The following is a 26,496-nucleotide window of genomic DNA, read 5'->3' on the forward strand; positions in this document are numbered from 1 at the left end:
ATTTCAGTGGATAGAGAACTTGTTAGCGCACAATGTATATCCTGTAAGTTAGTAGGCATGATGGACCGGCGTTTGGAATTTGGATCTGTAGCGAAATACCAACATTCTGTTACCCAGGATTTGCCTGTACCTGACATCCTTTTCTACTGATAACAGGAGCCCTGCATATATCGCAACCAGGCATGCGCATAAGTCAACGTTGGCGGGCCGTTCGGGCTTGCTAGACTGATGATGTTAGTTGATCGGTTCCCCAACGTTTTACCGAGAACTCAACACGCCGGAGTACCACCTACGTGCACAGTCCGCGCTAGGTCAGGCCTCCACGGGTACACGAACAAGGGGTTCCCATCCGATGTGTGGCAAGCATTCTGGGGTAAAGTGTATATGTACAGCTTTCTGTATTTGAAATTCAAGTTCACTCTTCGACATCTCACCGTTGACGAGTACACAAGTCATTCAAAGACAGGCCTAGTGTCTATCAAGAGCTGTTGTTACGACCCTGAAAAGCAATACTCGCAGACATCCCACCATGGCCTCTCCAAAGCCGATGGACATTATCATCTTAGGTGGTGGCATAGCTGGCCTAACAACTGCCCTCTCCCTCACAAAGTTCGCGCCTGTTTCATCACCACCAAACATCACCATATTCGAGATCCGACCTGAGCCTGCGACAATCGGCGGTGCCGTAAACCTCACACCCAACGCTCTGCGTCTCCTGTCACATCTAGGAGCTCTCGATGAGATCCGCGCCAAAGGATATGGCGCCGAGTGTCTCGCAGTCGAAGTCTTCGACCTCTACACCAACGTCAAGATAGCAGAGAGCTCATTTAAAGGACCAGACGGAAAGGGATTGGGCGACCCTCCATTTACTGCCTTGCGAATCACAAGAGGAGAAGCACTCAAGGGAGTACTCGCCGCCATCGAGAAGCAGCCCAACATCAAGCTCATCTGCGGCAAGAAAACGACCAAGATCAACGAAAGCGACACCAGCGTCACCATCGACTTTGAAGACGGCGGAAGCGCAACCGCAGACATACTAATCGGATGCGACGGCATCCACAGCGTCACCCGTCTCAAGCACGTCGAGCCCGAGCGCAAAGCAATGTACAGCGGAATCTGCAACGCCTTTGGCTTTGCCCCCCGACGAAAGATGTCCGAAGACAGCAAAGACTACGAGCCCACGCACTTTGACGTCAGCGGCATGAACTTTGGCCGTCGCGGCATGATGTTGACGTCTTTCCACGACCAAGCCCGCGAAAGCATCTACGTAGGCGCACTGATGCAAGTCCCCGAGATCGCCGACCGAAACGGCTGGAAGGCAGCAGGCGCCGATGCGCAGAAGACGCGGGACGAAATGCTGGAGCGGTATTCTGGTGCTGCGAACCCGCAGATTGCGCATTGGATTGAAGACGCAGAGGGTCTGTATCTCTGGCCTGTGTTTACGCTCTCCAAGGGAGGCAAATGGGCTACCGACCGCGTTATGCTGATTGGAGACTCTGCTCATGCTATGCCTCCGCAAGGCGAGTCAACGGGTATCGTGTTTGAAGATGGTGTGTTGTTCTCGCGCTGCTTGGCCAGGTGGATGGAGAGTAAACGCGATGAGGGTGTGCCGGTCAAAGAAGCGTTTGATGCGTACGAGACTCTGAGACGTGCTCGTATCGACACTGCGTTCGATGAGAGTCAGAGTGTGGTCAAGACGGTGCAGGATACGCCTTGGTAAGATCTCCCATGTACGAAATGCGTGTGAGACATACACTGACTTCGTACATCGTCATTCTAGGTTGGGTCACAAGATCAAGATGAATGTTGTACCGTGGTATCTTTGGTGGACGAGGAGCTATCGCGAGAAGCATTTTGTCGAGGATGTTACGACGTGTGATATTGGGTACTGATAGGCTGATGCCCTGCTTACACGAAGTGGCACAGTGCTCCACTTCAGGAATCCGGGTCCAAGTCTTTTACTCAAATCTCACATGGCCCGCTCATCTTCTTTACCTTGTCTGCTTTTCGATATCTGATCTTGCATCTTCATATCGGCCGACTCTACTCTCATCGCTCCCAATATCGCTTACAACGCTCATCCCTTCCTCAAACGCCACCAAAATGTCTTAGTATTGTTCTTCAAGCGCGCTCGTCCGTTCATTTAAAGTCCATTCGATCGAGCCTGCGCCATCTCCGAGGGGCCAGACGAGAAATGCAAACTATATAGAGAGCTCTATAGGCTTCTAGTGATGCTCCAGTACAACATTCCACAGCCCTTCAAACTCCGTCTCTTGAACAAACCTCCAAAGCCGTTCTTTGCAAAATGCGACCCTTCTTCGACGCTACAGAATTTCCCTCTTTCCGCTTCTCAAACGAATCAAGTTCGTACCGGGTGTTACGTCTGAACTGCACGCTCAGCAACCTCAGTCCTGTTGCGAGTCCCGTTTCAACAACAACCCCGACCATCGGTTCTATACCCCACATCCAGCGAAACGATTCAGCGGTCACTACACCAGTTCTGGAAACTACAAAACCGATTGACGACAATGTCATGAAGGCCGAAGTGAACGCTGTCTAATCAGAGACTGCGTGAGATAGACAAGACGTGATGGCTTGGTGTTGAAAAAGGAAAACGAGGTTACGGCCATACTTTCTACGAAGGAAGGTAGAAACATGTAATATTAGGAAAAACCACATGTCCAACGTTTGCACGATTATGCCCTGCTGCCACTATAATGTCAATGAACAGGTCAAAGCACGAATGAGAGAGAGAATCATCCCTCTCTTCGCAGCCCACTACAACCCACCTCACCACCCCATCCCACACCCAAGACAACAACACGCACCACAACCCACCCGCCATTTCCCCATGCAGCAACTTCCCCAACTCTCATCGATCACTGCAACACAACCACCTTGATCCATGCTCACACTGCACAGCGCAAAAAGGCGAGAAAAAGCGAAAAGCGCGACACTCGCTCTACTGCACGGGATGCGCACGCGCAGCGCACGATCATTGGCTGCGAACTGGGTTCCTTGTGTGGAAAGAGTGGATTGTCACACCGGTATACTTACCTCCGGTTGTTTGGCGAGTCGTGTGGTGAATGGGTTGGTGGGTTGTTCCCTGTAGGGTGCTGTATTGAAGGAGTGGAAATGGGTTAATTAGGGGGATGTAGTGTGGTGTGTGGGTTGGGTTGGTGGAATGCGGATGACGGGTGAGATCTTGTGAGGGAAGCGGCACGGGATCATGCCCGAGGGGTAGGGGTGCATGGGTCGGTGGGAGGAGGGTTGTGCATTGCCGTGTCTGCTGCGATGGAGCAAGTTTGGGAAGGTTTAGTCGAAGTTAAGAGGGGTAGGATGGTTTCATAGCAGCTTTCTTAAGTAGAAGTATTTGGTGGTTGTGTTGTAGAAAGGCGTTCTGCGGCTCCGCATCAAGCGTTGGTGCATACTCGTACCAAACTCTCAACACAACCGGTGCTTCGCTCCACATCTCTCTAAACACTTGCACTCAAGTCAGCATCATTAATCGACATACACAACCGACTCCCTCAAACCCAACGCCTAGCCTAACAAGTCGTATTCCTCACATCGCAGTCTACGATAATCTCCCCCTTCCTGCTTCCAAAGTTCCCCCTCAACACCCGCCCGTGCCACACGGCTGCATGAACGGCCCCCGATTCCTAGCAACAACCCACTACTTTACCAACGCCGCGCCGTCGCCCCCCTCCCCCCAAAAAAGGGTCTTTAGCGCTTCATGTGATCGCATGTTGCTGCATAATCGCAAGGCTAAGTATACGTTTGCAGCCGTTCCAGTAATCCACGGTTTGCTATGTCAGACTGCCGTATGCGGTAAATGGCCCCACTTTGAGCGGGTGGGTTGGTTGGAGTCGGGAGGAGACGCGTGATTTTGGTGTTTTGGGCTTATAGATGCCGTAAGGGTTATGCAGGTGGTAGGTCATTGACCTCGAGGTTGTCCGCGACGGCGCTGACTCGTTGGGTGCGACTGTCGTTGTCAATCGAGGATGCAAATGGGGAGGCTTGGCGGTTCAAAGTACCTCGGCAGCAGGTGGAAATCGTGCAGCAACGCGTCACATTTTGATGGACGAACGAAGAACAACTTATTTGTCTGTTGTCGAGTGTTTCGTTAACGTCTCCGAAGTTGAGAAATAACGGTACGCAGGCCTGTGCAGGATACTAAACACGAATCCCCGTCGTTCGTGGTTTCCTCGCTGGTATGTTTCTCCCTCGAGAAGCTTCATCACTGGGTACCTGCAATCTGTGCATGGAAGCTCACACAGTCCAGTAGCATCCAGAGGGACGACCCAGCAGATTTTCAGCTACCAAACGCCAAAAACAACATCACCAACTATGGCGCCAAAAAATCTTCGCAACACATACACGCCGCCTTCGAGCCCACACCTTAAGCCCATCATCATCTGCGGCATCGTAATGGCCCTTGCCGCTGCTCCTACCCCCACCATACTTCATCCCGATAACCTCAACTCACCGCTTCCGGAAAACGTTGCTACAGCTGGACGATGGATTCAGACTGGGTTGTTCTACTTCCTCTATGGCGCACATGCAGTCGAGACACTCATGTTCATGAAGAGATTGAAAGAGCATGGTGTTGGTTTCTTAAGCGCAGCGTGGTTGAAGTGGGTAGCGACGTGTTTTGTCGGAGGAAAATTCTGCTTCGAGCACTTTGATCGTTTGGTGGGAAAGAAGGCGTAGACGGAGGTGGAGAGAGCAGATACCAGACAGTAAGAGAAGATAGAGATGAGGATGGAGAAGGCACGTTGAAATCGAACGGAATTGTATTCAGTAGGAGAGGACTTGGGAACTGAAAGTATACAGGCGTGCAACCCACTCCTTCTCTTTGGCAGGTAAATTCTCGATACCTTGCTGCTCAATTTCAGTAACAAAGGACGCTTACGTCTGCGTTGTGTTCTTTCCGTTCAACACATCCAAGAAAGCTGTGTAAGCAGGCTTCTTCTGGAAGTTGTCCGTCCAGAGCAATGCAGATCCCTCACCGTTGAAGGTGCCAGGAACCCAGGAATACTTATCCGCAACACCCTGATCACGACAAGTCAGCACACATACACAAGCCATGGTAGATGAAAAGGTGAAACAGCTGAAACTTACCCAGATGGTCATGCCGACACAGCGTTGCACGTTAATACAACTCTGAGCAATCCTCGCCCAAGCCGCCGCCGCATCCGTCAACTTCTGCGAGTTACTCGGCGTGCGAGATCGTACGTCCAACTCGGTGTACGCAACATCAACACCAAGATCAGCGTAATCCTGAAGCACCTTTGTCAACACTGCTGTGCTGGGCGTAATGTCGCTCTGGGTGCCTGTAGGCTCAGACACCACATGGCCCTGCAGACCCACGCCGTCGATCTTGACGCCCCAGGATTGCACGAGCTTGACGATGCGGAGGGCACCTTGGTGCTTGGCCGAGCCGTATTCGAGATTGTAGTCGTTGTAGTAGAGTTTGGTGGTTGGGTCGGCGGCAGCGGCCATGCGGAAGGCGATGGGGAGGTATTGTTCGCCGATTACGCGGAGGAAGACGTTGTCTCTGTTTGTGCCGTCTTCGTTGAGTGCTATTGGTAGTACGTCAGCTGGGTTCATGTCTCTTGCTCTCACGTAGTGTTTGTACCTTCGTTGACGACGTCCCAGTGGGTACATTTCCCCTTGTATCTTCCCATGACTTGCTTGATGTGGTTCTCCATTACGCCCATTAGGGTGGCGTTGTTGTTGATTTGGTTCACCCAGCCTGGCAACTGACTGTACCAGACTAATGTATGGCAGCGCATCTATTGTACCCGTCAGCTCTAATTACTGCCAGAGTTGACCTGCAGTGCTATGATGGATATCTTACCTGCTTATTGTTCTGGGTCGCAAAGTTCGCAACAGCATCTGCCTGTCCCCAGTTGAACTGGCCCCGATTGGGCTCTGTGGCGTCCCACTTCATAGCATTCTCAGGCGTAATAGAACCGAATTCCGCACTGCGGATGATGTTCTGCTCGGTGTTGTCATTGCGGATGGTTAGAGAAGTGCCGATGTAGGAACGGCCTCGCGCTTTCATGGCCGCATCAAGCGCTGTAGCTGTCTGCTGGCGAGGGTCGAGAGGCGTGCATGTGGCGATGCTGGCCAAAGCCAGAACGGTGCTGAGGGTAGAGAAATGCATCTTGGGTATTGGCCGTGACTTTCATGGTGAAGACTTGGGTGGCTCTATATATCTCATCTGTGACCCGGATGTTATACGACGCCAACCCGGTTTTCTATCTGATGATCTCAAAGTACGATGCAAATACCCGTCTTGACATGTGTCTCTTAGAGTACTACACCCGTACAGCTAGCTTCCATAGTGTCGGTCATACTGGGCAGATCTGGCTCAAGAATGTACCCGGTGTAGAGCGCATGTGCACCATGTAAGACATATCGGAGAAATTAAAGATCGTTTATATCAAGCAGGGTCGATGGGCTTGGTATCTGCTAAGTGTGCGGGGGAAGGGATTCTTCGAGCATGGCCCTTTAGCCTCTTTACCCGCTCGGCACATGTTCGGTACTCCTCACGGTAGAGTCGTGGACATGCGAGATGTACCTGAACATCATCGTGAATATACCCGGGGTTTACTATACTTATTACCTAACTGCCAATTCAACCAGAAAGTCGACGTTGTACGCCACACCGCCGTCGACGACATATCTGCCGGATTTGTTGATCTGGATGTCGAACCGACGAATAATCTTTCAAGTTAGCAAGAAACATCGCGAGATCTATTTCAGGAAAAACTTACCTCCGGCAATAGCTTGTACATCTCCAACTTTGCGACATCTTTGCCCAGACACATCCTCGGTCCAATCCCGAACGTGAACTGAGCTGCTTCCAGCTCGAAGTTTCTCTTCTCACCTTGCATCCATCTCTCAGGCTTGAAATCTTCAGCATCCTTCCCGTAGAAGCCCTTGTCTCGCTGCACAACGTACGCCTGGCTAGTGACATCCATTCCGCCAGGCACATAGTGTCCATCAACGACTTTGCCACCCTTTGGTGTCACCCTAGGGAACAGATTGGGGGCCGGTGGGAAAAGGCGAAGCCCCTCCTTGATGCATGCAATGAAGAACGGCAGATGCTGGAGGGTTTCATCATAACGGATTGGAGTTGATAGAAGGCCTGCTGAATCTGCTGCATCGAGCTCTGCGCGAACACGTGCGAGAGTAGACGGGTCTGACAATATGAGTCGGAGAATGCAACCCATTGCTGTGCCAGTTGTGTCTGCTCCAGCTTGGTAAAGAAGCGTAACATGGGCACGCTTTTGCGTCGGGGTCAGTGGTGAGCCATCTGAAAAACGGGCGTCGAGACAGCTGGATGCAATAAGTACGAAGACAATGCCTAAAGGAACATTGAATATGCTTACTGCTGTAGGAAGTCCGGCCTTCCATCATATGGCTTCTCTTTGTTTTGCTGCTCTCGCACGGTGACCTGGCGGTCTGCCTCGCCCATCAACCAGCCCATCCCGTAGTCATTAGAGGTAGTCGGTAACAGCCAGACCCCTAGAACAGGCAGTCGCAGGATTCGCTCCCGCAAGAATCGAAACCTTCCCGAGAAGCCGAAAAATGTCAAACCTTTGCGCCAATTGGTCAACAAGTATTTCTCATCGCGCTGGTTCTCAACACTGCCGAAGGGCTGCGTGAACGAGATTATGCTGAGGATGTCGGCTGCAAATTCGGCGACCTTATCAGAAAGACAGATGGTGCGCTTGGCCTCAGCATGTTCTCTCAGCTTCTCAACGAGCAGGGAAACGTGGCTATCGAAGCGAGGCTCCCATGCGTTCTTCAGCGGGCCGATGGACCATGGTGCGTTCGATAGAGCCTTGCGCAAGACACGGTGCTTTTCACCATCTATCGTGGAAACCAGATGCGGAGGTCCCAAGGCTCCACTGTCGTACATGCCAGCCCTAGTGTTGCACTGTGGGTCCCGATAGATGTCTTTGAGGGCGGACGGCTTGGGAAAGAGCAACATCGTGGGGGATATGCGTATTGGGCGGTCCGCTGCGTCAATGTCAGAAGCTGCAGTCGCACAGGAAGATGAGAGGGTCGCCTACTTCCGTACTTCTCTACCAGGTACATAAAGAACTGAGGCTCTCTGTGCAACACAGAGATTATGGCACCCACGACGGAGAACGAAGTCGCATACCACGGTCCCGGGAACTTTGAAAGAGGATGCAGCTTCTGCATGTAGAATATGCGACCCAAAATTGCTGTAAAGAGAATCACAAACGTAGCAAGACCGGCGTTCACAGCCTTTGCGGCGAGGGCTGCTGTATCAAAGATCGCCATTGTGCGCACGGCTTGCCAGTAGACCTCGTAGTGAATAGGACCTCAGGATTAAGATTGAGAGATGGAGATAGAACAAGGCACCAACAGTATTTATGTTGCCCAGGTGCTTAACAAAGCGCTTCCACGCCCAGCGTAGATTGGCTCCATATCGGCTGCCTTTCGTGAGGGGTACCCAGCGGAGCTCACACCATGCTCGCATGCGATATACAAGCGCATGGGACGCATGCGTCTGGTATGTGTTCATGGCTGCAGTTGCGATGGTGGGGAAGCCTGTCGTGCTGGCGCCGTGGTGGATGCCTACGCTCGGCGCGTGTGAACGTATACAGCGCATTCGCCGAACGAGGACAATCACCCACATGGACAGCTGCGAAGTAATCAAAAAAGCTGCTTACGGAACGCACTTAGTTGCTTAGCTACCAGCATTACAAGAAGGTGAACGAAAGTCGAGGCGAATGCGCGTTGATCTCCAGGGCTATGTGGAGGGGTGGCCGTGGCAATATGCACGCGGCATGCGAGAATCCTAACGGGAGGAATCACGCGTCTGGGAGGACCAGGGCGAGCCTCAGTAATCATCGGATTTGGCATGTCTTGTAGGCACTTTGCATGAGAAATTGATAGGCGTACATGCATGATGCAGCGAAAAGGATAGAGTTGTAGAATCGAGAAAGTTGCCGTGCACGATGGGAAGTCCCTCAACACCATTACGTCATTCAACTTTCCCAACCAGGTAGGTCTTGCCAGCGCCGTCAAATCCAGCAATCTTGAGGGAACAGGATCGGGCCCGGGGAGGCATCAAGAGACTGAGTGCTGGCCAGCCACTTGCTGCAGGACCTTCTCGCTACAGGGAACGCTCGCGATACAAAATTCCTTACCGCCCAAAATCAGTTGGGAGATTATCACGGATTTGGTTGGATGTCGGGGTGAAATCGATGTCAAGCGCATGTTGGAGGGGAAATCATGTTGGGTGGAAATCAATGTTGACTCAATTTCTGGCGCCGTAATCCACAGTCTCTCTGAACCTGCCATATGGGGTAAGTGGGCTGTCTCAGCCAATCAAAGCTGATCGCATGCCCTCCCGGGTCCTTCTTGTTCGCACCCCGCCCCCTGCTTCGCTGCCGACATGTGCTGACCGACGGCAACCCTGTGCCTGAACGGCAGATATGCGCAATCTTCCAAAAGGTTCCTACCCGTCGTACTCTTGTGTTGAATACACGCAACGACATGACGATCCGTCCTGCGAGCTACACGTGCTTCAAGGTATCGTGTGAATATCGCCCGTCATGTTTCCATGGTAGGGTGATGTGACGATGTGACGACACGCAGGGACAGAACGTCTGGGCCGCGATTGCATCGACTATCCTGTAATGATGCTTGGTACGGAACCAGAAGGAGAACCTCACTCTACCGCCCTCCATCAGGGTCCGGCTCTCTGGGGCGGGGTTCCGAGAGAAGCAGGTTATAACCTTAGAACACTTCCCCATCCATGGATTGAGGATTGAAGCGCCGTCCGTCATGTCTGACGTTAACCCACTCGATGTTTTGGCCATCAAGAATGTCGTATCGCGATATTGCCAGGCGTTGGATTTGAAGGACTTTGATCTGCTGGGGAAGGTTTTCATATCCGATGTCGAAGCCAGCTACCCTTTCAATGAAGCTATGAAGAGCCTTGATGAGGTGAAGGAAGCGATCAAAAACCGGTAGGTTCAACACTTGCATGTTGACAAGCAAGAATACAAAGCCTGACAGTACACAGCCTTGGACCAGTCCGCACACATCACAACCTCACGACGCAAACCATCACATTCAGATCCGATGCGCAGACGGCACGAGCTGTAACGTACTTCCAGGGTGTACACGTAAGTCGTTTGAATTCAGTCCTTACTCTCAGTTTCTAGAAGCAACCGGTGTGCCTTGAAAGCCCGTCAAAGCGTTCGAGTCGCGCCGTGACTTAGCTTGCCGTACAAGGACCTTTCGTACCCAAGTTATCAGGACTAGATGCTGAGTCTTGCAGTTTGGTCAAGGCCCTCACGAGGGCAAGATGCTATGCGCGTATGGCAAGTACGTGGACGACATGGTAATGCTGGAAGCGAAGAACGGCGACTGTGATGGTGTGCGCGGTGCGAGTGGGGTATGGAGGATCAAGGACAGAACAGTCACCTTCACCCAGCGGATCGGAGATGAAAAGATCATGGAGGAGCATTGAGGGTTGCGATGTGGCGTGGAAGTCGGTCGCTGCCGCCATTATCTAGCGCACGAATGCTGTTTATACCTTCCCCACCACGTGCAGTACAGCCAAGAATTTTGACCACGTGTATGCGGCTGCCAACTTACGAGGCCCTTGCTTCCACGGTCGGCTTCCTCTCGCGTCAACACTGTCGTCTGAGGTTTCACCTCGCCACTGCTGTCCTGCATATTTATCTCATCACAATCATCGCAGTGTTACTATCGCTCACGCTCACCAAGATATTCTTACAATAACAACGACACCGCCAGACACGATGACACCAATGTTTAGCAACAACCTTCCTACCCCGCTAACAAAAGCACGGGAGACTGATGAAGCATTCCTCTAGACGAGGTGCAAGATATACATACAGGCGTAATACTGCTGCTACAGTCACCAGCACATAACTGACGTGCATAGGACACTGAGATGCGAATCGAACAGCTTCAAGAGACTACGTACAGAGTGGTTTTACTCACCCTACCGTAGCGACGAGATCGAGGCATACGATTTATCCTTGGAGAAGAAAGTCAATGAGAGAGACACATGCTGCATCGTTTACATCCGGCACTTTTCTGTTACCGGCTTAGACTTTGCGTACTGCATACATGGAAGCGCAAACCTCGCGAAGTTCCATTCCGATGTGCATGGGGCGACAGCGGTATGTTGGACCAGCTAGTACTTTACGACCAAGACCTAGCTGAACGTATGGCTTATAGTACAACGGCCCCATTCTTGCTTCGGTAATATCGCTCCTCGGGCAAGAGCTCACTGTAGAAGACGAAGAATCCCGACGAATATGCTGGCCCACTTTCAAGAAGGTACCGAAGCAATCCGGGAAGTTTGAAGACACTCCCACAAGGGCTGAGAAGATTCGCTGGCGCTACATGTTTGAAACAGCGCGATTGGCGTTCAGCAAGATGCGGTTCGATAACGAAGACTTCCAAAAGCTCGAGAAGCTGGTGGGAGATGCTAGCAGGCTAAGGGACGACACGCCTGAGGAAATCTTGGGCGTAAATGCCATCAGCGCGGGTCGGCACCACCAAGTACAAAGAGCCGCTATTGAGCAAACCGTCAAATTGCTCCAGAAAAAGTACACCGACGATGAGGTTTACGACTTTCTAAAGGACGAACTGTATGGCCGGCGCCGGCGACAAGGACACAACTCACTCACTGGTAAGCAGCGAGACCTTGTGGACCGATTTTATAAAGTTCTCGAGGATATTGCGACTTTGAACGAAAGTGATGATAGCGATGACACAGCCGAAGACAAAGAGAGTTTCGCAGAAGCATTAGTCCAAGCGACTGCAGAGAGGGGCAATCTGGTCAGGAAGATAAAAGACGAACTTGCGCAGCCTATCGATGAATCTGACACGGTTGCATCCCCCAAGTCGTCGCGAAGGCTTGTTCAGAGTACGCCTTCAAGCGACGAGAAGCTGCCAACACAAGACACGCCTGCAGCTCCGCCTACGACCGGCGAAGGAACAACAAGAAGTCAGGTTAGTTTTAAGGCGATACAAGAATTTCGCGAGCTCGTGGACATCGACTTTGAAGATGCCCAGAATTGGCTGGAACAGTTCAATTACAACGTGATCGACGCCGTGAACATGTACTACGAAGAAGATGATGACGCAAATCGACCCGCGTCGCCCGATCCACAGCTGGAGGCTGGCTCGAAGATGAGTCTTGAGTCTGGCATTCCTCCTCCCGGTGAAGCTACGATGAGTCCTACCCCGACTGGTGTCTCGACGAGCAATAAAAGGCGAACTTTCAAGCCTATCAATGAGCCTGTCTTTACGCCCATGGGGATCTTGGAGCGACAGACAGACAAGCGTGCGAATCACATAATGCTGCAGAGCATGATGCAAGCAGATAAAAGCCGGGACAAGCAAAGGGGGACGGGAGAGGACAGCGGCAGTCTGAAGACCACGCCAACACTTCCGGAAGTAACCACATCGAAGACGCGCTTAGGTCGCTCCCACGCCGGTCAAGTCGTCCACTTAGACCCCCATGGCAACGTTCTTGCTCCAGTAGCAGGAGAACAGCCAGTACCCGAGAGTCAATGGCAAGCGTATCGAGCTATGAGAAGCAGACTACAAATACAGTACTACGGTACTGAACACTGGTTCAACAACCCCGACCCCATTCGCGGCGTTCCTGAAAGAGAGAGACCTGACTACGTACGACCAGGCGATCTGGAATGCCACGATGCCACGACCTCGACTGAAGCTGCCGATGATGCTCAGAAGGCGTTCGCATCGATCCAGGCTGCAAATGCCGATTTAGTCGCCAAAGTGACCGAAGAAGAGCGCGAAGCCCAGCAAGAAAGAGACTTAGCTTACGCAAGATCACTGGATGCTCAACTCAATGGCGAAGTAGGAGGAACAGTTGCCGATGCAGCAGACGCGGGGTATGCGGAAGGAGAGTGGGACGGTATCAAAGCTGCGATTGAACTCTCCAAGCAGACAGCAAAACCTCCTGTACCGGAGTCAATTGACAACTACCCACCCACCCTCGGCAATGATAGTCCAACAAACAGTAATCCCGACTCTGGGTTCGGCGATGGTGAACACGACCCCCCACAACCCAAGCCGCACAAGAAGCGAAAATCCATGGAATTGGACCAAGAAGGGAACAAGAAGGGGAAGATGAACCCACCATCGTTTGTCAGCATGCGAGATGTCGAGAAAGGAGAAAGTGACGTCGACGAGGCTACTCAAGGAACGAAGCATGATCTCTTCATCTCGAAAGAAGAAGATGCCTGGGATGGAAACGATAGCGATGCAGAGCTCGAAGACGTCGACTTCGACTGTGGCGACGACGAGGATGTGGGTACAGATGCTGATGCAGAGGGCGATACAGATCACGAACATTTTCCAGAGGAGACCATGAATGTTGATGATGAAGAGAGCGATACAGATACAGATTACGAATACTCTTCGGACGAGACCATGAAGGTTGGTGAGGAAGATGGTGATATAAGTGGGGGTTTGTATCGATGGTGAGTTGACATTTCATCGCCTGATGGCGTATGCGCGGATGATGCGCACTGGAATACATAGCAACATTGGCGAAGATGTGCATTCTGCGATGAATAGCTAGACATGTCTCATGGCGGAAGCGTATGACAATTCAACGTATTCTCACATCAACACATACTTTCTGAGATACCATGCCACGGACGTATATCAATGGTCAGAGAAACTTTTCATAAAGTACTGATAGAATTCAATACTGAGACTAACACGACCACCCATTAAGTGCCCAAAGAATGCAAGGGTATTTGGCCGCACACGGGTCCGTGGCGGCAATGTAAGAAGATCTAAAGACCCCAGGTATGTCGTCCAAGCGGTGATGCGTGGAAACATCTAACTACGTATTCGTTACTCATGTCTCTTGTACGCCTATACGTTGTAAGTAGCACCGTCGTGCGGTGCAGCGCAGCCGTTGGGCTGTCTGGACTACTCATTGTCCAAGAACTCTACCATGACACTCGCACCCTTGAGTCCAGCGACTTCAATTGTGTCGTCGACGTGGTCGAGGAGGTTCTTGCCCATGAAGGCCAGATCGAACTCAGCTCCTTGCTTGCCTTCCCAGGGTACGTCGGACTTGATCCACTCGTAGACGCGGCGAACAGGATCTGAGAGGTTGAAGCGGCGCACGATTGGGCGTCCTGACGGCCCACGGAATTGGATGCGCGTCGTGACTTTGGGGTCGGTGACGGTCGGCTCGGTGTGAGGAGCATGTGCAGAGATAGCGGCGAAGACGGAGTTTGAAGGAGCTGCCTCGGGCTCGGCTTCGGGTTCCGGTGCAGCTTCTTCGGCCTTGCCCTTGCCCTTGATGTTGTCCGTAGATTTGGTGAGAGCATCTGGGTCATCATCCTTTGGTCCCTTGCCGTTGTCCATGCTGTTTTGTAGTGCCATCTCTAGCATCTCCTCCTCAGTCATGCGGCCTACGTCCTTTTTCTTAGACTCAGACTTCCGCTTGGCTACGGGGTTCTTCGCGTTGACGTTGAGGCTGTAGCGATCAAGGAACTCGTGGAGCTGAGCATGGAACTCGACTGGCTCGGGTATTGGTGGGCCGGACCAGACCTTGACTTGCTCACCCGTTCGGGGATCGACGATGGCGATGTGAGGGTAGGCGTCGGAGCTGTCGCGGGCGTGGAAGTAGTAGTTCATGTACTGCTGTCCACGCTGGTCGTCTTTTGCGTATTGCATAAAGATGAAGTTCTCTCGTACCGTCGCTTTGATGTCTTCGTTCTTCCAGATGTCCCTGTTAAGGCGCTGGCAATCAAAGATTGCAGGATCTTGGATGTTGACGAGTAGCCACTTCTCCTCATCCTTGCCCATGTCTCGTGCCTTTTCCCAGGACCCTTGGTACATGATCTCGAATGGTGGGCGGAATAGCTCTGCGAGCATGTTCATCTTGGAGGACTGCTCGGAAGCACCGCCCGTCGCGGTCGCAAGCTCGCGTCGCCGAGTGCTCGAATCGGTCGCGTTGTCCCAGACGTTGGTGTGGGTGGTGTGCTGGTTGAAGATACCTGCGCGGCCTTGATCCGATGGGTCAGCAAAGTCCGGGAATTGTATATATGAGGTGTGCGGCATACCTGTCCGCCGACGAGCCAGCTGCTCCTGGACCATGGCATCGAGATCCTCCTCGTCCTCAGCAGGCCCCCAGTTCGAGCCTGGCCCAACGAGTGTTTCCATCCTCCGCTCTATGGGCGCGCGGACCTCATCAGAGCCAGCTCCTCCAGGCGCGCCACCGCCGTACATCTCCTCTTGTAACCTCCGTGCCATGGCTTCGTCATCCTCCACGCCTGGCTGTGCTCGTGCGGGTGGCGTCGTGCCTTGCGGCGCAGGGTCGAAGTCCATGTCATCGTCTGAGTCGACATTGATGGGGTTCTGTGCGGAGGAAGCGGCGGCCGAGGGCTGCGAGGGAGCAGAAGGGGCATCGGCGAGCCCGGGGGAGTCGAAGAAGAGTTGGATGGCCTGCTCCAAGTTGCCATCGGTGAGACGCAGGTACTGGGCGGCCTTGTCTGGGTCGCACGAAGTGATGCCGCAGAAGTTGAGGACGTTCTCGTCGTCCATCTTGGGCGGCTGTGTGGGGTTCGACTTTGGGTGCTTGAGCGTGGTCCTGAGCTGGGGCAGGGAAAGACGACTCTTTAACCTATGGGGCAGGTTGCAGAAGCCTTTGTGAGGGCGGCGTGCTATTCCGAAGGCGCTGTTTGGCTCGCGTAGCAAGTTTGCGTGGTCGGGCGTGTGTCGAGAATTGTGTGTGGCGGTCGCGACTGCAGTCGAGAGAGAACCGTGGTGGGGCAGTTAAGTACCCATCAACGTCCGGCAACGGCTATCGAGGTGCGTGCACAGGGTGCGGCGATGCTTTGTGAGGCGGTGAGGGGGCTACACAGTGCGAGCTATGGGCGTCGAGTGCCAGTGTGATTGCAGGTGCGGTCGACGGCTTGTGACAGGCGCGGCTCCGGCGTGCTGGCGGGTACACGGCGGGGTGGTGGTCGAAGGCAATGGGACGGGCTAGGAGGGCGGCGAATTGCTAGCCGGGCGGTGTTGTAGGAGTGGCAGAGAGGCAGCAGGCGTCGACGTGGGCAGAAGCACGTCGAAGACGCGATGCGATTGTTGCAGGCAGGTGCGACTGCGTCATCCCGGTACCCGTGCGCCCACCCCTGTCGCTGTGAATGTCCGACACCACATGTGGCAATCACGGACGGAGAGGCCCAGTACACTACGACGCTGCATCGCTTGGTCATCCAGTCCTCCTGCCGCCCATGAGCCACGCCATCCGCGTCTGCCTGCTGCGCCTGCCATAAGACTCGCGTTTGTTGACCAGCACCCTCATACCATAGTCCCATCACATCACATCGCGCCATGGCGTCAGAACAAACCCCCGAAGCCAAAGAGCTGGCTCTGGTGGGCAAAGTCGAGATGCGCATTGCGCTTGCTAGCTCCGAGAAGAAGCTTGAGGACTTGCTCAAAGTCTATCTCTCTCCACTACTCCTCAAACTCGGCTCAGATAGCGTTGCTGTGCGGAACAAGGTCATCTCCATCTGCCAACACATCAACACCCGCATAAAGTCACAGTACGCTTTCATCCTCGCCCGACAAAGTGTTGCACTAACATAACATCGCAGAGACATCAAGCTCCCTGTGAGTGCTCTTCTAAAGCAGTATAAAGAGAATCCCGACATCTCTCTCATACGCCATTTCGACATCCTTTACATTCAGCAAGGCATATCGCGGCTTACAGTCGCCGAACGACTGGAGCTTCTTCCCATCCTGCTGCAAGGCATCGCCAAAGACTTTGAAAAGTCGGAACAGCATGCTTCTCAGCTGCTACATCTCATTCTACGTCTTCTGGTCCATTTCAAACTGCCCCTCCGCGGCAGCAAGGAGGACGATGAGCTGAGGTCAACTTTGGGCCTTTCCGATGACGATGCAGCCTTCCTCTCAAAATGGTTTGGGAAACTACTCATGCTAAGCATCGTGCGAGAGAGTAACCCTCAGGCCCAAGCCACGTTGCGTTGTCCGGGTTTATCTGTCGAAGACTACAAGTTTTTGACGCTCCAGGGCAAGCCAGATGCCTGGGATCCCACCTCCGATGCAGGCCTAAATCTGACTGAAACAAAAGCCCTGGTCACGCGCTTCATGGCAAGTGGGCTGTTCAAGGAAGATGAAAAGTTCTTGCCAGCACTATTCGCATCTGCAGATACCAACTCCCGGATATCAGAGGTTGGCGAGGACACTCTGAAACGTGTAATGCTATCCAAGGATCTTGAACAACCAGAAGTTGTGGAAGCTCTGTTCGAACTCTACTTTGGCTCGAGCTCGACGACTGGATCGTTGCCCGTAAAGACACCACTACAAATCAGGATACTCAACGTCTTGTCAAGATCTGTCAGGTGCACTGCATACCCACGGCAAATAGCGAGGCTCGTTGAAGAAGGCCTTCTCTCACCAGAACTGAATGCGACAAACAAGACAGCAGGGAGGGAAGCTTCCAAGTTTCGCTCAGCCATCTTCTCACTAGTCAACTTCGTTGCACGTCGTGGACAGTCCTCCGACCTTTCCCAGGTTGCTGAAAGTCTGGTAGGCAACCTGAGGGCCTTCATCCAAGATCAAGGCTGGCCAACTCCAGATCATGACCAAGATATGGAGCTACGAGGCTATGGCTATGAGACCATCGGACTGTTGGCGAAGGCTGCCCCCGAAAAGATACTCCTAGAACCGTCCCTGGACTTGTTAGAGTTCTTGTTTCGATCTCTCCGTGAGGATTCGGCAGGAAAGGACGTAGCTGTCAGTATAGAGGAAGCCTTATCTTCAGTACTCGGCGCATTTTCGAAACCTTTCGATCCTTCTGTCATGCCCAGGTTCCGGCAGATACTACTTAGATACGCGTCTCTAGATCAACATAACACGCCAGCTTCAGATCGGTTTACAAGAAGCACACGTTATGTTGCGACACGATTTGCAAACCGCTGTCTTCCGTATGAGGATGTGCTGGCACGATGGATCGACATTCTCGCTGTCAGTGGAGGGGCTTCCGAAAGGCATGAGGTCATAGAGGAAGGACGACGTGGTCTCGATCCATACTGGTTCAGAATGTCCAATACCCCACCCGGCGAACGCGAACAAAGCACATTGGTCTTTCCGGACTTCGACAAGCTGGTCAACTTTATTATCGTTCAGCAAGGGCAGGATGAAGACGCGATGGAGATCGACGAGTCAGAGGATGCTCTCGTGCAGATACAACACTTCTACCAGCAATACCCTGGAGCTCTACCGATCGTCATCAGCTTCTGTTCCAGCGTCGCGATGCAGTCTGCGCTACACGACAAAGAGATGGGTGAAGAAATTCCAGAAGATTGGGACAGGAAGCTTGATGCCCAGATGACTACGGACATGCGCGCTCGGCAGGCGTTCCGTGCATATGCGGCAGACAAAGCCCACGCTCGATCGCTCGCAGTGATATTACGAGCCAGTTTTGACAGACTCACAAAAGACGATGTTAGTGACGTTGGCGACATTGGCACTTCTTTCGTGCGAATGCTATCTTTACTACCGCAGCAGCACTGGGTTCAAGCCAACGTTGTCCGAGATTTCCGCGCTTTGCAGCCCTCTATCATAGCTAACAACACTGGGCGGCGACTCGCCGCCGCCCACGCGTATGGCTTGCTAGCATCGCACGATAGCATTGATCAAGACGCTCTTCAGTCCGCTCAAGTAGTCTTTTTCGACAAGCTCAGCACTTGGAAGTCGGCTGTCGGTGCTGATATCAATCAGATAAGCGGCATCATATTAGCACTTGGCTACTACTACAGCAGATCGTTCTGGAGAAGTGGAGCAGCATCTGCAACGATAACTGATGATCACCCCATTCAACAACTGTTACAATCAGTAGTAGAGATCATGAAGGACTCTCGGGACGCGACTTTGAAGGGTGCAGCCTTCTCTTGCATCGACCAACTCAGTCTGTTCTACGTTATCACCCCCTCGTTGCTGTCCAAGTACGCAAAGGTCGAAGACATTGCGCAACAAATATATGATTCCGCCAAGACAGGCACAACCAGTGCCATAATGGCTTTAGGCCATCTATCCATGATCACAGAGGAGACTGGAGCCGAAGCTGAGGAAGCTACAGAATACAACGCCATTGGTGACAAGCTATATGAGCTGCATGAGGTCCGTCAGCCGGAAGTACACTTTTCAGTTGGTGAAGCTCTGAGCTGCTTCGCCAGTGGCTGGGACTCGAAGGCTCTGACTTCCGAACTCGACATTCTACATCCCAATCAACCGCAAGACCCATGGGATGCGCCGCTACAGACACCATCTGGACCTAAGCGTGAGAAGACGCTTGGGGCAGTTTTGGAAAAGACGTTGAAGGGTTGCGTGCAGACCAAACCCTCATTGAAGAAAGCTTCTGTGATATGGTTACTGTGTCTCCTACAGTACTGTGGTCACAAGCCCGAGATGCAGAGTTACCTTGGCCAATGCCAGGTAGCGTTTAAGAATTGTCTCTCTGATCGCGATGAGGTTGTTCAGGAAGCAGCTTCGCGAGGACTAGGCTTGGTGTATGAGAAGGGTGATCGCCAACTTAAAGATGACCTCGTCCGCGATCTAGTAGGCTCTTTCTCGGACAACAAGTCCAAGATGGCTGGTACTGTTACGGACGATACTCAGCTTTTCGAGCCTGGTGCGCTGCCCACTGGAGACGGGTCCATCACGACTTACAAAGATATTCTGAACCTCGCAGCTGAGGTTGGAGATTCAAGTTTGGTATACCGTTTCATGTCAATGGCATCGAATAATTCCATCTGGTCAAGCAGAGCCGCTTTTGGTCGCTTTGGCCTGAGTAACATCTTCTCCGATTCAAGTGTCGACGGATATCTGGCCCAAAACCCCAAGCTTTACCCGAAGCTCTATCGATATCGGTATGTTCGCTGACCTACTAGACAGCTGCTGAACGTTTTGACGACATCATATTCTAACATGGACTCAGGTTCGATCCAAACACGAATGTGCAACGCTCGATGAACGACATTTGGAACGCGCTCGTCAAGGACTCCTCGGCGACTATCGACAAACATTTTGACGCGATAATGGACGATCTTCTAGTCAGCATACTCACGAAGGAGTGGCGCGTTCGTCAGGCTTCTTGCGCAGCTATCGCGGACCTCGTACAAGGACGAAGCATTGAAAAGGTGAGGAAATCGCAGTACAACACAATAAGCATACTGATAACTTCCAATAGTACGAGAAATATCTTGACGCGATCTGGGGAAAGACGTTCAAGGTTCTCGATGACATCAAGGAAACCGTCCGCGTCGCAGCAGCATCTCTCGCCCGTGTCCTCACTAGCATACTCACTCGTTCCCTCGAAGCCGGTGATGCGTCAAACAAATCCGCAACCATCCAGCTCGAACGTGTCATACCCTTCCTCTTCTCCACCAGTGGCTTGGAGTCTTCGGCTGAAGAGGTCCGTATGTTCTCAGTGCACACCTTGCTTCAGATCGTCAAGAAGAGCAACGCCAAAACACTTAATCCCCACGTCCCTGAGCTCGTGGAACGTATGCTCGGACTGCTCAGTAGCTTAGAGCCCGAAGCCATCAACTACGTACATCTCAACGCCAGCAAGTACAACCTCACAGAGCAAAAGATAGACGACATGCGACTTGCAAACGTGCGTTCATCACCATTGACCGAATCCGTGGAGCGCTGCCTTGACCTTGCAGACGCAGACACCATGGCAGCTCTTGTGCCCCGCATTGAGGCTGCGATGAAAAACGCAGTTGGTTTGCCGTCAAAGGTTGGATGTTCGAGGGTCCTGGTCACTCTGGCTACACGACATCGCTTCTTGTTCAACCCATACGCCGACGGCTTCCTCAAGTTGATTCAGAAGCAGATACACGACCGCAATGAAACCGTCAGCTCCTCGTATGCGGCTGCAGCTGGCTATCTTGCACGCCTCGCTTCGGATAAGCAGATCATTGCCACCGTCACCTTCGTACACAAGCTGTACTTTGAGTCTGAAGAAAACAGCGATAGGAATCGCCTACTCGCCGCGGATATCATGCGTGCCATCTCATCATACGCTACCGACCGCTTCACATCGTTCGCGTCAGACCTGCTTCCATTCATCTTCCTGGCTAAGCACGACTCGGAAGAGCAAGTACGCAAGAGCTTCACAGAGACATGGGATGATCATGTCGCAGGTTCCCGCACCGTCTCTCTTTACCTCAAAGAAATTCTCGCTCTCTCTGAAACACATCTAGAAAGCAGGCAGTGGGCCATCAAACACACAGCCGCCAAGACCATCGCTGACTGTGTCTTGCAAATCACCAACGCCGTCGGTAGCGAAAAGATCGAGCCCGTTACTGCGAAGGTCATCTGGCCTGTACTAGACAAGGCTCTTAGTGGCAAGAGCTGGGAAGGGAAAGAAGTTGTGCTAGAAGCTTTCGTACGGTTTGTAGAACGCTCGGAATCGTATTGGCAGGCTGAAGAGAACAAGGATGTGGCCAAGCAGTTGGAGAAGGTTGCGACAAGGGAGAGTAAGAGGCAGGAAGGCAAGAACGAGAAGGTTGTTGCTGGGGTGTTGGAGAAGCTCAGAGGGCACTTGAGCATGTAGGACATGGTCGACGCTCCGTAGATGGGACTATTGATTGTCTTTAGACTTCACGTGTATTCATAGCAGAGTAGTAGACTCTGAACTTTGGCTCTTTCGATTCTTGATGTCATGTCATCTTGCATCGAGCTGTACATTTTGGCGATCTTTCCGTCCTAGTCGCTCGAAGTCTGTGAGCTTCAACAGGCATAGCACTTTCCCTTGGACTCCTTCTCACTCGGGGTACAGTCCTTTACTCCGAGCATCAGACATTGCCTCACAGTCATCGGAATCCAACGCGGTATCAGCCCAACATCCCACCACTTACGTACGAGAGACAGAAACCGTGCATCACAACCCATGATCTATAAACCGCCCTCTTCCTTCGCTTCAGTCAGCCGAGGCGCAGCTCATCGCCTCCACTCGGCCGCCTGATCTCGACCCGCAGCATCAGGCGTTCATTTTCTCGCGAGATGCCAAATTTCCAGCCCTATGTGCCGGGCTCCATCTTGGTACTAGCTCTGCAAGAAACGATCTGCAAGCACGAGGCACAGTCCATAAAATGACGATGGAGCGATCTCCATGCAAGCATAACGATTGAGTTCCAACGGCAGGTTTGATAGTCCTCCCGCTTGCATGCACAACGAGGAGGCTATGTGATTGATATGCATGACGCCCATCGCCCTGCTATGAGTGTTGATCGCAGGTTGACATGACAAGCGTGGAGATTACAACACAGGCCTGTTGCAGCGGTCTTCTCCGTTTAGATTGTCCAGGCAGATATGCAAGAAAAGTCTCCGGGCAGGTAGCCATACCCGAAGGTTCCCATCTGAACCCTGGAGAGTTGGTTTCCAAATCCAATACCACACTACGACGCCGTGCCTCATTCACAAAGGGACCAACGGCCTACGAGGCGTGGTAATCACCACATCCATCGCCCCTCAGCCATGGACTTGGGAATCCATTTAAGCGCGTCTGACACATCCAAGGCCTTCGCTCTGGTCTTTCGTGCCGCGACGCCGCTGGGGATGAAGGCACACCGATGACTGACCCTTCTTGCGGCACGACTTCTCATGAGTCAGAGCAAGCGCGCTGGAGCGCGTACAGCGTAGACCGCCTCTCTGCTATTTCTGAGCCGCGGCAGTGTGGAATGGGCAGGTGCCGCTGGGGATGTGGGCTTGTCTTGTTCGAAAGCGAAAGGGAAGATTATGCGCAAGAGACGCGGCTCGGCGCTGTTCCGGCGGTATATTCAGTGCTGTCGCGTATGGAAGGATTCATTGACACGAGGGGTCATGAAACCGAGTATCTGAGAAGAGAAATGAATTGGGGAAATGGAAAATAGATGTGAGAGCATGGTTAGCGGCGTGCTGCTCCGCGAGGGATTGCTGCTACCTTTCCGATCATCAACGTTGCTCCCGTGTGGCTGGTGTGTGTGCGTTGATCTATTTGCACGCGCAGCACCCACTTACCTCATCAACAAGAAACACCTACTCTCCAACTTACCTCCACCGCCTCCACTCCAACCTCCAAATACCACCCTAGCAAACCTCAATAGCTCCATCCGCAACCTCATCCGCATCCCCATTCCTGCCCACCTTCACATGATCAAACGTGAGCAATCGGCGACCCCAAGCCCACCTAGCGCCACCCGTCTCCACAGCCCTGGTTAAGCGCCCACCCCACCCCTGTGGCATCCCTGCGCACCCCATCTCGTCCTTTTCACTGGCCAGCTCGCCATACCGAGCTAGAAGAAGCGGGAAGGTTACGCAGCCTTGGGAAACTTTTGGGCCTGAGCTTTCTTTGCTTGCTTTTTTCCCTCATGACATGACATGACAGCTGCGTTGCATACCTACGCGGCAAACGGGTAGCGTACCGTGCGCCCTTTTCCGCCCTGTTTACTGTAGTTGCGCAGCACCACCACAAGAACACTGGGGGGCGGATATTGACATGTCCGTCAGCATACATGTATGATTGGCGAGGTGGTTTGCATGCTCCTGCCGAGGCAAAAAAAAAAAGAAGAACAGAAAAATATTGAAAGGTGGAAGGTCGTGGCCTGTTACATCGAGGGTGGCTAACGTCCAGTGGAGGGTGATTGGGCAGACTAAGCGCATATAGATTGCCATGCGTTATCTGGGGAAATATTGGCTTCTTACGGCGGGTATGCGTGTCCGCGTCACAAGGCGGTCTGCCAAAACAGCAAATGGCAGACCGACCACCAGAGGAGGCTCGTTCGATTGATTCCCTCTCTCTCACCGGCCGGCGTGACCGAGCGGTGTGTGGTTCTATGTGTAGGGATCTTGTGTAGTATACCTTTGCATACCCCATCGTAGTTAGTTCCGCCGCGAAAATCAATCGAGATCAACATGTAGTATTGTGCACAAGAGAACATAGTTTGAATAATAGGTTATCATGTTTCATTTCTCTCGCTCTCTTTCTCTCTCTGGGCTAGTACTGATACTGCAGCGACTTGGGAAACCTGGAACTGCAAGTGGAGAAGCCACTCATCTGACCTCGCTAGCTTCGCCCAAGGTGAATCGAGTACGGCGGCAAGAGCTATTGTTTTCGTGTCTTTTACCGCCCACCCTATCACCACAAGGGCGCGTTCCAGATGTCCACACACCTGCAGTACCAGTAAAACCTGCATGCAACGCACCCACATGGCAAGTAGGAAACCTTGCGTGCGTGCGTGCGCGCGCGCGCGCGTGCATCGTCCTTTGGTCGCCTCTCTCGAGTAGATTGAAGAGGTAATCTCCGTACTCGCTTAGCCAATCAAACAGCGCCGGCGCATTCCCGCCCGCTGTATATTGGTATCCGCTAGTAAAATGTGGTAAAATGTAATGGTGAAGCCCCAACGCCGAAGACATGTTTTCCGCCGTGACAGGGTCGTGAGAGGGAAGTGACGTGGCCATAACGTCGCTCCCTATTGATGTGGGGTAGTAAACATAGGAAAAGTGGGAGAGGTGTTCATGGTGTGATGGTTTGGTATGTCGCGGTCGTGATTGATGTTGGATGATGATGATTGAAGATAATGGTTGCGATTCGGATCGCCTGGACCCGAGATATTAGTTGAAGTGGCCGGGTTGGATGGTTGTAAGTCGTGTATAATGTAAAATAGTAGACGTTTGGCGAATGGGAATTCAAAGCGTTACGGTATGCACCAGGGCAGAGCTTGGAAGAGTATCGTGGTGTAGCACTAGACGGGTGTCCATGCTGAGGCCGGTTCAGAAGCGGTAGTTTGCGCAACGATGGCGTATCTCTACTCGACCTTCCTCCTCTTGCCGCGGGGTGCGGGGTCAATTTGCGGAAACTGTGGAGCTTTCGCGTCGACTGGTGTGCGACTATATGTCACTGTCCGTGTAACGACTTCGCGCACGCTAACGCGCCTTGACCGGCCAGTCTTCTTATCCGCATCCCAGGTTTTGGGCGAGGCGACGGCAGAAAATGGTGATTGGATGGACTTTGCGCTTGCTGGTGACCGTACTGCAGCGGGCGAATAGGGTGATTGGGGGATGTAAAGGCGGGGTGTCCGCGCTGAATGGGGCCGCGTGAAGGGTGATGGTGGTGGGATAGTAACGGTCTGGAGCTTGGTTGGTGGTGCAGACATTGGTGGCTCGTCCTTGGTGGTGTCGCACCTGCTGCAGCTGCTGGATCTTGAAGTTGCTGGCGAGTCCTTGTCCTTGTCTACTGGGGCTGATGTCGATGTGAAGGACGCGCTGGAGGCCGATGATGTTACTGAGGTGGGGCGACTGTCACCGAAGACGAACTTGGAGCTGGTACCAGTGGACATTGGGCTTGAGAGAACAGGTGACAAGTTCTTGAGGAATTCCAGGTAGGCTGTTGGTGGCGTGATGGGTGTCTTGAGATCCGAATCCTCGCGCTTGATGTTGGCAAAGATGGGAGTGGTTGCTGAGGTTATCATGGGCGACCTGAGTTCCGAGGGGTAGGTGGCAGACATGGGCGTCTTGAGCGTAGACAGCGTCGGCTTGGAGTCAGTGGCAGCCATGGTGTTGAATATACCGTGGTGGTGAACGAATGACTTGGATCCTGGTCGGTATTACTGCAAGCTGTGCTATGCCTTCTTCCACAGCAAAGTGGAGGGGTGAGAGAGCGAGGCAGGCAGACAGGTACCGTTTGGCGCCTGGGGACGAGAGTGTTTATTGTATGTACTATGACACTAGCTTGGCGCGGATGCGCTGTTGTTGTTGGCCGCTGTATGGGTCGTGTCCGGTTATTTTGGGCGCGAAGCGTCCCAGCGTTCTCTAAGCGCCGAGGACTAGGATATGCAGCCCCGTGCACTGGCGAACACCTCCACAGGGATTCGATTCGCTGCCCAACGCTGAAACAAGATGTGTGATTTGTTCAGCCCCTGCAGGTCTCGAGACTCTGACCGGCCTGAAAGCGCGCCTGATTCGCCGCGTAGCTTTCGGGTGTGTGATGTGCGGTGTCGATGTGCGGGAGGCAAGCTCGTAATCTGAAGCTGAACGTGGCGACCTGGTAGTTTGCCCGGTAAGAGATCCTGAGACGAGCTGATGAGACGTTGGCGTCAGATCAAGGCAAAGTAGCAAGCAAAGGAATGTGCCTCATGAACGATGTTGCTGGAAATAGATTGAAGCTGTGTGCAAGCTGTGCGTCTCATCTCGTGGGAGCATTAGACGATTTTATGTCTTGCTTGCAGCCGCTGTCTATGTCTATGCTGCTTCGGAGGGCGCGCGCGCTTCCGTCTCATGCCATCTGCCACCTTTCTTACGTACCAGACACCTGACTCTGGTTCGCCGTTGAAACATCACTACCAGCGCTTACACATGGGCCTTCCCGTGAATTGCGTATGCCTATCACGT

The 26,496-nt window shown here is 52.8% G+C and overlaps 7 protein-coding genes across 7 annotated transcripts; 3 read left to right on the plus strand and 4 right to left on the minus strand.

The window, feature by feature from the left end:
- Positions 1 to 529: 529 nt before the first annotated feature.
- J4E78_004246 (uncharacterized protein) lies at positions 530 to 1,720 on the plus strand (the record flags this gene model as incomplete). The annotated part of the gene is made up of 1 exon (XM_049364875.1): positions 530 to 1,720. One exon carries the CDS (start codon positions 530 to 532, stop codon positions 1,718 to 1,720), a length of 1,191 nt encoding a protein of 396 aa, XP_049223953.1.
- Positions 1,721 to 4,911: 3,191 nt separating this feature from the next.
- XYL1_2 (NAD(P)H-dependent D-xylose reductase (XR)) lies at positions 4,912 to 6,172 on the minus strand (the record flags this gene model as incomplete). Its single annotated transcript, XM_049364876.1, has 4 exons — positions 4,912 to 5,055; positions 5,125 to 5,585; positions 5,642 to 5,798; positions 5,864 to 6,172. 4 exons carry the CDS (start codon positions 6,170 to 6,172, stop codon positions 4,912 to 4,914), a joined length of 1,071 nt encoding a protein of 356 aa, XP_049223954.1.
- Positions 6,173 to 6,630: 458 nt separating this feature from the next.
- On the minus strand, positions 6,631 to 8,008 carry J4E78_004248 (uncharacterized protein; the record flags this gene model as incomplete). The annotated part of the gene is made up of 3 exons (XM_049364877.1): positions 6,631 to 6,735; positions 6,786 to 7,350; positions 7,404 to 8,008. 3 exons carry the CDS (start codon positions 8,006 to 8,008, stop codon positions 6,631 to 6,633), a joined length of 1,275 nt encoding a protein of 424 aa, XP_049223955.1.
- A 1,829-nt stretch (positions 8,009 to 9,837) lies between these two features.
- On the plus strand, positions 9,838 to 13,554 carry J4E78_004249 (uncharacterized protein; the record flags this gene model as incomplete). The annotated part of the gene is made up of 5 exons (XM_049364878.1): positions 9,838 to 10,022; positions 10,079 to 10,181; positions 10,337 to 10,433; positions 11,014 to 11,210; positions 11,269 to 13,554. 5 exons carry the CDS (start codon positions 9,838 to 9,840, stop codon positions 13,552 to 13,554), a joined length of 2,868 nt encoding a protein of 955 aa, XP_049223956.1.
- Positions 13,555 to 14,010: 456 nt separating this feature from the next.
- On the minus strand, positions 14,011 to 15,636 carry J4E78_004250 (uncharacterized protein; the record flags this gene model as incomplete). Its single annotated transcript, XM_049364879.1, has 2 exons — positions 14,011 to 15,098; positions 15,156 to 15,636. 2 exons carry the CDS (start codon positions 15,634 to 15,636, stop codon positions 14,011 to 14,013), a joined length of 1,569 nt encoding a protein of 522 aa, XP_049223957.1.
- Positions 15,637 to 16,428: 792 nt separating this feature from the next.
- Positions 16,429 to 21,682, plus strand: J4E78_004251 (uncharacterized protein; the record flags this gene model as incomplete). Its single annotated transcript, XM_049364880.1, has 4 exons — positions 16,429 to 16,640; positions 16,692 to 19,988; positions 20,057 to 20,258; positions 20,309 to 21,682. 4 exons carry the CDS (start codon positions 16,429 to 16,431, stop codon positions 21,680 to 21,682), a joined length of 5,085 nt encoding a protein of 1,694 aa, XP_049223958.1.
- Positions 21,683 to 24,914: 3,232 nt separating this feature from the next.
- On the minus strand, positions 24,915 to 25,661 carry J4E78_004252 (uncharacterized protein; the record flags this gene model as incomplete). The annotated part of the gene is made up of 1 exon (XM_049364881.1): positions 24,915 to 25,661. The coding sequence occupies one exon, from the start codon at positions 25,659 to 25,661 to the stop codon at positions 24,915 to 24,917; it is 747 nt and encodes a 248-aa protein (XP_049223959.1).
- Positions 25,662 to 26,496: the final 835 nt, after the last annotated feature.

This window comes from Alternaria triticimaculans (assembly GCF_023758025.1).
Source record: "Alternaria triticimaculans strain BMP 0046 chromosome Unknown scaffold_4, whole genome shotgun sequence".
Lineage (NCBI taxonomy): Eukaryota > Fungi > Ascomycota > Dothideomycetes > Pleosporales > Pleosporaceae > Alternaria > Alternaria triticimaculans.